Source organism: Pyrus communis, chromosome 6 (genome assembly GCF_041283825.1).
Source record: "Pyrus communis isolate YQ-2024b chromosome 6, ASM4128382v1, whole genome shotgun sequence".
NCBI classification, from domain to species: Eukaryota; Viridiplantae; Streptophyta; class Magnoliopsida; order Rosales; family Rosaceae; genus Pyrus; species Pyrus communis.
In genome coordinates this window covers 46788-59960 of record NC_142570.1, presented here as the reverse complement: position 1 = coordinate 59960, position 13173 = coordinate 46788, and the positions used below count along the sequence as shown (strand labels likewise).

General features: G+C 35.4%; 1 protein-coding gene across 2 annotated transcripts; it reads left to right on the top strand.

Moving 5' to 3' along the window:
- Nucleotides 1–347: 347 nt before the first annotated feature.
- Nucleotides 348–4077, top strand: LOC137711215 (S-adenosyl-L-methionine-dependent methyltransferases superfamily protein). Of its 2 annotated transcripts, none has more exons than XM_068450437.2 (5): nt 348–934; nt 1908–2050; nt 2430–2623; nt 3107–3220; nt 3463–4077. In XM_068450437.2, the coding sequence occupies exons 1-5, from the start codon at nt 629–631 to the stop codon at nt 3588–3590; spliced, it is 885 nt and encodes a 294-aa protein (XP_068306538.2). In that variant the 5' UTR covers nt 348–628; the 3' UTR covers nt 3591–4077. The 2 variants fall into 2 exon arrangements, with proteins under 2 accessions (XP_068306538.2, XP_068306539.2); XM_068450438.2 differs by having other exon boundaries at nt 464–934; nt 2430–2614.
- The last annotated feature ends 9096 nt before the right edge of the window (nt 4078–13173 follow it).

Sequence of the window (13173 nt, the reverse complement as noted above, 5' to 3'; positions counted from 1 at the left end):
CATCTACTGATTTTGCTTAATCCCATAGGTGTTTTAATTAATCCTTCATCTTGCTGATTTTACTTAATCCCATATAGATGATTAAAAAAAATTTAAAAATTTATATCCCATATATGTTTCTGCTAATGACTATGTTGTGGAAGAGATGCTGATATTGTTCCTAAACCCTAAAAAAATTAAAACAAACAAAAAGTAGAAATTGATTCATACCTTAGTTGAAAGATTCAAAACTTCAAAATTAGAATCCATCGGTTAAAAAAAAAAAAAAAAAAAAAACTTGTTTTTATCTATGAGAGCGTTAGAGCATCTTAAGGCTTTAGATAGAATGAATGTAAGATCAAAATTGCGTTGTGGTTGTTTAATTATTAGACATGAGTTTATTGATAAAATTTGGTTTTATGGTTCATTTTATCCCGTCGATAATTATGTAACATAGTAAGAAAGATAACTTCCATTTAAAGTTTAAATTCGGGGTGGAAAAGAGTTATCCGGTTTCAAATAAAATCCCCAAAATTCAAGCGACTCGAACGACTGCCGCTTCCTCCGGTGAGCTTTTGCCTTAAATTCGCCGCTGAATATTTCTCCCTCAATAAATCCACGTCGCCCCCTCTCCTGTTCTCCCGTAGCCATGACCACTGGCACTGAAGAAGTAGTATTAAAAGAAGAAGAAGAAAGAATGGTTAGGATGGGATCGTACGGAGGAATGGTTAGGCTGCTGACGGTGACGGCAACGGCAAAATCAGAGGAAGAGGAAGAAGAAAAAGAAAAGGAAGAGTGTTCATATGAAGCAGCTGCGGAGGAGATAATGCTGCTGTGGGGAATCCAACAGCCAACTCTGTCTAAGCCGAACGCTTTCGTCTCTCAAGCTTGTCTTGAACTGAAACTGGATGCGTGTGGCCATTCACTCTCCATTTTCCAGTCCCCTTCTTCCTTGGTATCTCTCTCTAATCTCTAATCTTTATTCCTTTCTTTCTTTCTTTCTTCATTGCAATGCTTCTTTCTTCTTGTCAACTTTAAAACTTTGTTTTCAGTGTGATTCAGTCACTTTACAGAATTCTTAGCAAAATATCATTCATTCTAGATGTAGATTGTAGAGGCATAAAAACAGAAGAAAGAAAGAAACAAGCACAACAAGTCTAGCTTGTTGAAATTCGGAGGCTTTATTAGTCTTGCAGCTAGTTTCTGGAAGCATTATTCTGGAGATTATGCTTGGTCTCTCTCTAGGACTGGATTGAAATGGATGAAGGTAGACGAGAATTATTTTTCATTTTGATGTAGGACAAAATGACAAGCGTCAAATCTGATAGTATACTCTACTAAATGAGTAACCACCTTCTACCTCCAACTTGGTCACAAGTTTTCTATTTCTTCCTTCAACATACTTTGAAAATATGGTGGCCTGTCCATTCCAATCCAATCCTCTATGCCCAAGGCCTATGATTTTTGGTCCAAAGAGGAGGTAATTATGGTTCGCCCTTCAAACTTGAAAATATTGAAATCAAACTTTTCGGTCAGTTTATTGAACTGGATTAAGAGACACATGAGCTAGGACAAGAATCCCCTAGTCAGTTAGTTTTAGGAAGGTTTAGGCTTCAATTTTCATATGGTAATGAAACTAACTAGGTGATGAGAGTAAGTACATAATGCATGCCTGTTTCTCATCTCCGTTTAGAAAACTATGGTTTTATAGACTAAATTTCATACTAAAATTTTCGTTTCTTGGCCATCTTGTTGAAAGCTAGGATATGAACGATTATCATGAGTCACATAATAGATTATTTTAAAGCTTCCACCGTCGTTTTATTTCAGTTGGTCTGTGATGTAAAAGACAGCTGCTAGAGGACTCACTTTTAAGTTTTATTCTTATAGAAATTTTATTGTGCATTCAACTTGTTCTTGAACTGTAGAATACACCTGGGGTCACTGGTGCTGTTATGTGGGACAGTGGAGTTGTATTGGGGAAGTTTCTAGAGCATGCTTCAGACGCGGAGTTACTACCTCTTCAAGGGAAGAAAGTTGTTGAACTCGGCTCTGGCTGTGGATTAGTCGGGTATTCATAATTACAATCCCTTTCTTGACATCTATCTGTTTTTCTTCTTTAATTTCTATGAGATGCTATTCTCTAAGATAGAGTGTCTAACTGGACCTCTAGATCAGTTTTTTCTACTAGACTGGCTTTGAATGGGTAGAATTAGGAGCTTTTACTGTTAGATCACCTCATCCAGCAGAGTTCTAGTTGTTTGCAGTTTGGGTTGATTGTAGGCCATGTTAACAAGATATAATTGACATTTATATGTCTTCCTCCCCGGAGATGGTTAACGTACATGTAGATTTTGACTTGGATTCTAATTTATGGCCTTATAGGCCAGGTTGAAAATAATGGTTCTCTTACTCGCTGTATACCACCCTTCTTTTCTTTGTTCTTCCAGCTGCATTGCAGCTCTTCTAGGCGGTCAAGTTGTGCTCACAGATCTTCCTGATAGACTGAGACTACTGAGAAAGAACATTGAAGTCAATCTGAGACATGGAGACATGCGAGGTTCAGCTAAAGTGATGGAATTCACATGGGGAGATGATCCTGATCCAGAACTGACTGAACCTCCACCTGATTTGGGTAAACAATGTTGGTTCCCTCTCCTATAAAGCAGTAACATAACGATGTTGGTTCCCTTGCAGTGCTGCACATCAAATTTTTGGATGGTTAACTGGTAATAATAATGCTACCAACATAAATGTCAGGAACCAAGGTCTGGTTTTGAGATTAAAGAACTGAAAATGAAAACGAAAGGACATTTTGCAAAATGGAACTAATCTTTTATGGTCAAAGTTTCTGTGATATTCCAATTAAGAGGTCTCTGTTTAGAATCACATTCAATTTGTCTTAATCCTAGCGTTATGCTGAATTCAACAGCCTAACTGAAAGCAAAATTACTTCTCCTAGAACACCCAAGAAAGGGCGGTTGAATTTTAGGACTGTCCTCAATAATTAGGATTCTATTTTCTTTGCTCATTTCTTAATCATAGTGAATTGGTAAATGGTAAACCTACATTCAATGCTCAAACCATTCCATGTCAAATGTGTGTTTTTACCAAAATGTTATACCAGTGCTAGGCTCTGATGTAATCTATAGTGAGGAAGCAGTGTTGGATTTGTTGTCTGCATTACAGCAACTCTCCGGAGGCGAAACGACAATCTTTTTGGCTGGAGAACTTCGAAATGGTAATAATTGCTCTTTTTTTAAATTTTATTTTCCCTTTTTTTTTTTTTTTGGAACTTTAACGAAAAGCTTCCGGTACTGTTCATTTTAACGAAAAACCACATTTTTATACTAAAAAATCAATCCTGGTAACCTTTTATTTTGTTCTTATTGTTACAACTCAAAGTTTTCAAGTTATTTTCATTAGTTTTTTTTTTTTTTTTTTTTTTTTCCGTACTGTTTTCAATTCTTCTTCCCGGTGCAGATGCTGTCCTTGAATACTTCTTGGAGTGTGCAATGAAGGATTTTGTAATTGGGCGTTTGGACCAGAGACAGTGGCATCCAGAATATTGCAGCAGCCGTGTTGTGTTATACGTTCTCGTGAGGAAGTGAAGCGATTTGGGTGGGACACTGACTTGGAGTGCATTTTTTCTCACCACTATTTAATGTGGTTTATGCTCACTACCTTATTTATCATGGTTAGATGAGTTTGAACTTTGAGATTTGTTCCTATCCACTACACAAATCTCAAAATTCAAACTCATCTAACGGTGATAAATAAAGTGGTGAGCATACACCACACTAAATGGTGGCGAGCAAAAATACTCTTTGAAACTCATCTAACGGTGATAAATAAAGTGATTAGCATACATCACACTAAATGGTGGCGAGCAAAAATACTCTTTGTAGTCTGTGTGATGGCCTCAAGAGGTGGCTTCAGAATTCGTAACAAGCTCTGTATCATTTTCTTGGGCCTGGCTTTTGTTATGATTCATGGATTTTTCTGCTCATGTATAAAATTATAAATCATATGTGCAAAAACTCAATAAATATAAGTATTACGAACCGTAAAAATTAATAAAAGATTCTGTTTTTGTCCTGCCCAAAAGCCACAATATTCATTGGAAAAAAAAAGAAGAAGAAGCTTAAGTGGATTATTAGTCTCCGTGGTGATATGATAGTTCGAAAATAGTTCATATTGTAAAAAAAATTATGATTTAAAATCTATTAGGCTTTAGGCCCAAAATTGAAAATTCCGTTGACTTTATTTGCACGTGAGCCATACATATTATCTAGCAAGCAGCATGCCAAATTAAAGGTTAAAGAAGTCGTAGAATTCATTTTGGTTCGTTGCTCAAAGGTGATATTTCGTGTAAATATATAACCTTAAGGGTGGGCATAGGTTGCACTACTACAAAATTGGCTTAATTTGTCAGAGAGTGATGGCGGTTTTATAGTATTATTGTCGGATAAAATATTTCTGACAACATGTTTAAAAAGTGTCAGATAACAAAGTATTACTGTCGGATATATCCAACAAGAATAATGAAATGGGCTCTTAACTCCACCAGATTTATTTTTTAAATAATTTTAACCAATTTTGGCAAATACATCCACCATGAGTATGTAATGTGTCAGATTATATTATATAATTTTTGAATTTTTTATACTAACTCTGGCGGCGGTTATATTCGACACAAATAGTTTGAAATTTTTTATACTCACTCTAGCGGTTATAGCCGACACAAATATTTTCAAATTTTTTATACTAACTCTAATGGTTATATCCGACACAAATAGTTGCTAACTCTGGCGATTATATTATATATTTTCAAATATTTTATAAATATTTATGTTTTGTTAATCACATTCAAAGGCAATAGCAGAAGCACACCCCCTTCGAACCCAAGACCAAGATGTCTCATGCACAAGCACTTCACCATCAGGCTGGGAAGATGGTCAATTAAATATGTTCATTAAACTAGTTAATATTTAAGATACCATAAATATTTATTTAAGTTTTTTTTTTGTCGAATAAATATTTATTTATGTTAAATTAATAAATTTTTTCGCTATAATTGGTATGAAGATGTACAAAAGTTGAATTTAATGAATAATCACGATTAGATAAGCATAATTTTGATAATCTTTGGTTTTTTTAATTTGTTTTTACTATAGTTATAATCATGATTAGATAAGCATAATTTTATTAAACCAAACAACTATTATTTTATTTTTTTAGATCGTGACAAAATTTTGAGAAGGAATTTAAAATTTTGGGAGGGAATTGGGCAGGATATTTCCTGCCATTCTTTACACGGAAAAAGTGTTGTCGGTTATATTCGACGGTAACAGGAAAGTATGTTGGATAAATTTTTTTATATTTTTTTATAGAAACAGATTGCTGTCAGTTTTAACCGACAGTACTACCAATTCTACATGATAAAAACCCTCTCTCTCTTCCTTGCGCCACTGCCTTCTCCTTTCTCCAGTTTCTTCTCCTCCCCGCTGCATTCCTTCCCCCTTTCCTTCTCCTCTCCTCCTTCTTTCCTTTTCCTTCTCGCTTCAATCACTATGGATGAACAATTCGAGGAGCAACATTCCGAAACCAGTACGTTTTAAATTATTTGTAATAGTTTAGTTTGTGTTTTAAATTTTGATTATGTTATTAAATCGAGTTGTATTTTAAATCTTGACTTGAGATACCTTATCAAACATATGCATAAATTGAAATATGGTCCTTGTTTAGAGCTTTTATATAGGTTTTGTTTTTGTAAATATGCATCACAAATGTTTTTTTTTTGTTATTAACAAGGAGCAATGCCTCAACAGAGAACTCGGAGCTATGGAATCCCAAAATGGATAGGAAAACAAAGCTGTTCATTTGATTTCACCGGAGAATGCATAAGTTCGAATAGTGGCCATTTTTCAAAATTTATTGCTTTTGAGGTCAACAATCCTCAAAATATTCCTTCGACGAAGGATTGGTGCTTGATTAAGGAAGATGAAAAGGAAGTCGAAGGTAGGTATATTTTTTCTTTTTCTTACAAATTGTATAATTAGCAAAAGATTATAAACATAATTAACGAACTTTTATATATATATGAATATATATTATAGCGGATAATTATTATTTTTGTTTAGTATTATATATTCAATTATTAGTTTTGTTTATGTTTATTTAAATTGTCGTTTTTATATTTTTTTATTATTAATATCTTTTATGTTGGTTATAGACGATTGAATTGTCCTTGTATATGACATAATTTCTCAGAATTTAGTGTCGGTTGTATCCGACGGCAGGATTAATGTCTCTTGTAACTAACACCATTGCCTCCTATCCGACACCATTTTGCTTTTTTTGTTTAATGGACTTTCCTTTTTCTTGGCAGATTAAGAGTCCTATTCGATAGCAAACGCTTTTTTGTGCAATGCTGTTAGTTCTTTTATCCGCCATTACATGAATTTTTGTCGAATTTTTTGCTAATATCCAACATAAATGGGCTTTTCTTGTCGTTTTTTAGAATGACACTGCTGGGTACTTTTGTAGTAGTGTTGGTTGGGTCAGTTTTGGGCCAAAACATAAACCAAACCGATCTTGTTGGTTGAGCCAAAATTGCAAACCGAAACCGATCAAGCCGGGACTAAAACCGATCATGTCGGTTAATTGACAATGACAGGTTGGTTTGGGTCGGTTTTTGATTTGTGGATGACGCAGGAGTGGGAGAGAGAGAACTGTTATCTGGAGAGATTCACGATGGTGGTGGAGAAAGGAAGAATGGAGGACATGGCTAGGAGGCTATTGTATTAGGTTTAAGAACTAAGTCTGAAAGTGAGAGAAAAAAGGCCACAAGAACAAACCGCAAAAAAGGCAAGAAAAGTAAGAAAATGTAATGTAGATGCAAACTATGCAACAAAAAAGTCATCCTAGATATACAGACAAAACACCACCATTACCCTTAAGGTCTCTATTCTGATTAAAACAAATAAAAGCAAACACACGAATTAGTTTAGTTAACCGATGTCCAAGAATTATAGGAACTGCTCGTCAAACCAACTTTAGTCGGTGTGGTTTAGTGTACTCATCGAAAAACAAAAACAAAAACAAAAAAACCAAACTAAACCAAACTGTCAGTGCGGTTTGGCCAGTTTAGTCAGGTTTTTTTTTAATTGCCTAGCCCTATATTAACCTATAGTCTAATAGTCTATAGCTGCCAAACAAATTCATCCTCGAGCTTACAACTTAGGGCACATCATATGTGCTTGGATCCCCTCAAATGTGTTGAAGACTTAAAGGCAACATGATGGATTGGGATAGTGTTTTTGTAGAATTATCAGAGAGACGGATTTAAGGCCCACTTCCAACAATATTAATATTATTCTCAACTTGGTAATTACCACCTGCACAATCTGTCAGGTGTGTGGTTTATCACAAAAGATATCGGTATTAGTTGAAGTGGAGATAGGATATTTAAATTCTTGTTTTTTTTTTCTTCCAGAGATACAGTCGATGTGGGACATTTCAACACGCCGTCTCACATGGGATCCAATTAGTGGGTCACCACATGTGGGAGATCCACACATCGACAACTACGTGGAGCCAAATGGACTCACCCTACACATGGGGCCAAGGACCCACCAACATCACGCGGGGCCAATGGGACCCACCCATTATGTGGGTGTACAAGGCCCGCTCCCTGGCTCTGATACTATGTAAAATGATCAAAGAGACAGGTTGAAAGCCCACTTCCAATAACACCGATATTGTCCCTGTAGGATATTTCAACACACCCCCTCACGTGAGATCCAATTAGTGGGTCACTACACTTGGGAGATCCACACATCGACAACTACGTGAAACCAAGGGGACTCACCTACACGCGAGGCTAAGGACCCACCATCATTGTCTGGAGCCAAAGGAACCCACCTATCATGTGGCAGTACGAGGCCCGCTCTCTGACTCTGATACCATGTAGAATTATCAGAGAGATGAGCCGAATGCCTACTTCCAAACAACACCAATATTATCCCTAACTTGGTAATTACCACCTACACAATCCGTTAGATGTGGGGGTTATGACAAATGATCTCGGTATTAGTTGAAGTAGAGTTAAGATATTTAAACTCTTATTTTATCAGAAATATGATTGATGTGGGATATTTCAACAGTTTTCGGATAAAATATAAACATATACAGCGCAAAGTCAAACTTGCTTTAAGGTTTCTCATGTATAGTCGTGGTTAGGATCTCTTCAAGTTGAAGACGAGTCGCCTGGATTCATGCATGCTTTTGCAGTAGGACGAAAAATAATTTATACGTTTTTAAGTTTTTAATTTTTTTCTGTTTGAGATTTTTATGTTATATAATTTATACGTTTGTTTGTTTGTTTAATACTAATTAATTTATAAGTTTTGTTTTTATTAATCTTGTACAAATATGACTTAAATGCATTCGAATTACAAGTTCTACACTTATCGTAAGCATATCATCAATTTAAAGAAATATCAAATATTTCATTAAACAAAGGCGTACACAAATGGAGTCTACTAAAAATACACGCGCAGTTAGAAATAAAAAAAAAAAGGGTATTCTTCCTTGAGAATTCAGATAATTGATGGCCTGCTATATATACGAAATGGCATTAATTCTAATTTGTATACATACACATACCAGCGTACAACGAAGAATAACTTATTAGTTATTACTTGTGTAACTCGACGTTGCTCTACTGTGCTGGTTGTCTTGGTCAATGACTCCTGCTCCGGCTCAGCAAAATTATTTAGGTCATTAATTTTATGAATATTATTATGTACATCTTGTGCTTATTTTTTTAGTTGTGATCGATCGTGTTGTAATAGTGGTTGTTATGTATATAATTAAGTATGGGACGGACTCCACATTACCATTTTTTTACACAATTTTTAACCAATGCTTTTGTGGGATTCATTTGACAATATATTTCAACAATCATACCGTTTGTTTTTTTTAAGTTTTTCCTCAAAGATCATGTCTATTTTAAATCACCAAAATTTGAAATTATATAAATGTTGAATTAACGGTTTAGGGTTGCTTTGTAGAACCATATTCGTCAATTTTCTTCACTACAAATAAATGTCTTAGAGTTGTCTAACTTTTTGAAAAGATGACCTATGGATGATGTTCTAAAAGATAACTAGGAAATGGGAAACCTTTTCCCAGCTGCCACTTGCCTGCATTTGATCTCCACAGTATTTTTATTTCTTTTGTTGCAAAGTTGTTGGCGGTAAGGATCAGAAAAAGCAAGCTTAAGGTTGGCCATTTGCCACCAGGAAGAAGAGGTTGGCCGATTGTTGGCGACAGCTTCAATTGGCACAATGCGGTCGTGATTTCCCACCCCTCGGTTTGTTGAACAGGTCCAGAGGTTCGGGAAGATATCCTCATGCTGTCTGTTTGGAAGATGGCCTATGGTATCAGCAGACCCAACCTTTTATGAAGATCGAAGAAATCTTGAAGAACTCAGGTGAAGGAATGCAGAGAATCAGAGAGAGAGAGAGAGCGTTTTAGAATTGGGAATTGCTTGTCTTGATTGTCCAAGTAATGAAATAGAATGGTACTGTATATAGCTATAGTATTACAAGACTTGTAAGCTAAGCTATTGGATTATATTCTAATTACCTTATCTCAACTAACTACACTCTTAACAAACTTCACATAATTACCTATCTCATTTATTGACAAGTGGCACTAGCTTGTCCTCTGATTTCTTCTTCATTTGGAGCATTGAATTCTTCACTTGGATCATGGTTTTGGTCTTCATTACTCTTACATCCCCTCAATCTGATACTTGAGTGAACTGAGCATTAGATTGCCATGGTGTTGCTGGAATAATGGTGTTGATAAACCCTTTGTAAGAACATCTGTTGATTGTTCTGCAGAAAAAACATGTTGGACTTGAAGATCCCCTCGAGTGACTCTGTCCCTCACAAAGTGGTAGTCAATCTCAATGCGTTTTAATTTAGCATGAAACACAGGATTTGTGGAGAGTCTAATAGTTGAAATGTTGTCATAGTATATCATTGATGGTAAATGTACAGGAACATGCAAATCACAGAATAACTGTCTAACCGAAGCAAGTTTTGCAACAGTAATTGCAAGGGTTCCATCTTCTACTTTTGTAGACAACTTGGAGACAATATGTTGTTTCTTTGATGCCCATGTGATGGGATTTGAACCACGAAACACAACAAAACCTAAGGTTGATCTCCTATCATTTGGATCACCAGCCCAATCTGCATCATTATAAGACTGCAGATGCATTGATCTTGGTTTGAAATGAACTTCATAGGTAGAAGTGCCTTTGAGGTATTTGATAATTCTTTTGACTGCAATCACATGAGATTCCATGGGATTATGCATGAACTGACAAGCATGATTCACTGAGAAAGTTATGTCTAGCCTTGTGAATGTGAGATATTGGAGTCCCCCAATAATACTCTTGTATTGACTGTGATAAGGTTTCTCATCATCCTTAAGTAACCTATGATAAGGTAAACATGGTGTAGCACATGGTTTAGAGTTTTGTAGATCCACTTTATCAATCAACTCATTTATATACTTTGTTTGTGACGCAAACAACCCCTTTGAAGTATAACTAATTTGTAACCCCAGTAAATAGTGTAGTGTGCACAAATCATTCATTTCAAATTCTGCAATAAGATCTACAAACACTTGAGTTATCAATTGAGAAACACTACCAGTGAGTATCACATCATCAACCTACAGAAGAAATAGCATAATGTCTTTGGAGGAATGCTGAACAAACAAAGATGGATCAGCTTGTGAAGCTTGAAACCCCAAATCTGATAAAAAAAAACTTGTGAATCTTTCATTCCAAGCTCTAGGAGCTTGCTTAAGGCCATATAATGATTTTTGGAGTTTGCAAACATAATGTGATGGATGTGTTAAGGTCTCAAACCCTGGAGGTTGTTCCATATAGACTTTTTCCTGTATAATTCCATATAGAAAATTTTTCACATCCAGTTGCTTAAGAGGCCATTTGAACTAAGCACCTAAGGCAAAGATTAGTCCAATAGTTGTAGGTTAGACCAGAGGATTGAAGGTTTCCAAGTAATCTATACTCTCTTCCTCACTATAACCTTTTGCCACAAGTTTGGCCTTATACCTTACCCCATATCCATCTGCATTGTTCTTGATTTTATATACCCATTTGCACCAAACTAGATTCTTATTAGGTGCTAAAGGAACTAAAAACCATGTCTTTTGAGAATGTAATGCATCAATTTACTTCTTCATTGCATCTTGCCATTCTGGCACTTTCAATGCAGCTTTGAAAGTTTTTAGTTCTGACAGACAGTTGCAGAGAATGCTTTTTTTTTTCCTTCTTTGAAAACTCCATTCTTGGATCTTATTTACATAAGGTGCACATTTATAGGAATTGGCAAAACAACATTGAGTTTTTTATGTTGGAAATCAGGATCCACAGGGATAAAGTACTATGTACTTGAGCTGGTAGTGACAACTGTTGTATTTGAGGTTCACAGGACATTTATGTTGAATTTAAACTATGTATAGGTGAGGAAATAAACTCTGTGGCACTAGATGCAACTGTTTACAAAGAATCTTATGCTCTAGATCCAAATAAGGAATCTGAGACTCTAAATGAATGCACATTTAATGACTCTGAGGCTGTAGATGTAGTTGAATGATATGAAGGTGATAATGTTTGATTTATTAATGAAATGATCGGTATTGGTATTGTTTGGTGAATTCATTTGTGAAGAAGCAGATGGCAATGCTGCTGTTTTGTGAAATAATGCAGGATTTGAGTGTGGAAAAGTGGTTTCATCAAATAAGACATGTCTGGATGCATATAGTATATCAGCAGCAATATCTAGACATATGAAACCTTTTATAATGTCATGCATATCCTAGAAAAACACATGTTGTAGTTTTGGGTTGAAGTTTGGATATATTATATGGTTTAAGTAGTCGAAAACATGCACAACCAAATATTCTCAGGTGCTTAATATCGTGAACCTTAATATACAGTTTTTGAAATGGAGATTTCATTTTTAGAGACATCCTATTTATCAAGTAAGTTGCAGTAGCACAAACATGAAACCAGAAATGACTAGGCAATTTTGCAATATAAAGTAGTGAGTGTAATTGCTGTTTCTAAAGTGTGCCTATGCGTTCTTTATGCCAATCCATTTTGTTCAGGAGTGTATGAACATGATTTGTGATGTAGGATACCATTTTGTGATAAGAATTGTTGAAACTTTGTGCTTATGTATTCACCTCCATCATCACTTTGAAATATTTTTGATTTTGCAGAAAATTGAGTAAACAAGCATGCATGAAATTGGACAAATGTTGCAAACACTTCTGATTTATTATGTAATGAAAAAAATTCATCTATGAAGGTTACATAGTACCAAAATCCTTCATAGGAAAGTAAAGGAGCATGTCCCCACACATCACTATGTATAATCTGTAAAGGTCGTACATATTTTGTTGCAGGAAAAGTAAATGGTAATTTGGTGAACTCTTCCCTCTAAACATGATGTATAGATATATGAGCATGTGTCTAGTGATGTAGGAACCTGAGATTGATGAAGAATTGCAGAAGTGATCATATTGGATGTGTGTCGTAGCTTTTTATGCCATAAGCTTGAATTAACTGGATTTGTAAGAAAACATGCATGTGATTTGGGTGGGGTAGGTGACACCTTCTACGAGATTTTGAATGGAATGAGATAGTAACTAGCTCTACACAATCCCTTGAAGAGTATTTTCCCTATGAATTTGTCATGAATCCAAAAAGAAACATCATCATAAATGAATATGCACCTATTATTCATGCAGAGTTGATAAATGGATAATAAGTGTTGAGATAGTTTTGGAACATGTAAAACATTCTTTAGAGAAAATGAAAGATTTGATACTAGTAATTGAGATATGCCAACATTAGAAATATGCAAACATGCACCACTTGCAATGGTTATTGTGTCATTTCCTTGATATGGAGTAACAAGTTCCAAGTTAGCCTGCTCATAAGTCATGTGTGAGGTGGCACCAGTATCTGCAATCCAAAACTACTCAGTGAATACAGAAGGTTGATGATTAGCATGCACAGTTATGAGATTAGTTGTTGGAGGTTTTCCTTGATAAGCAAAATTTCAGAAAGATGATCAG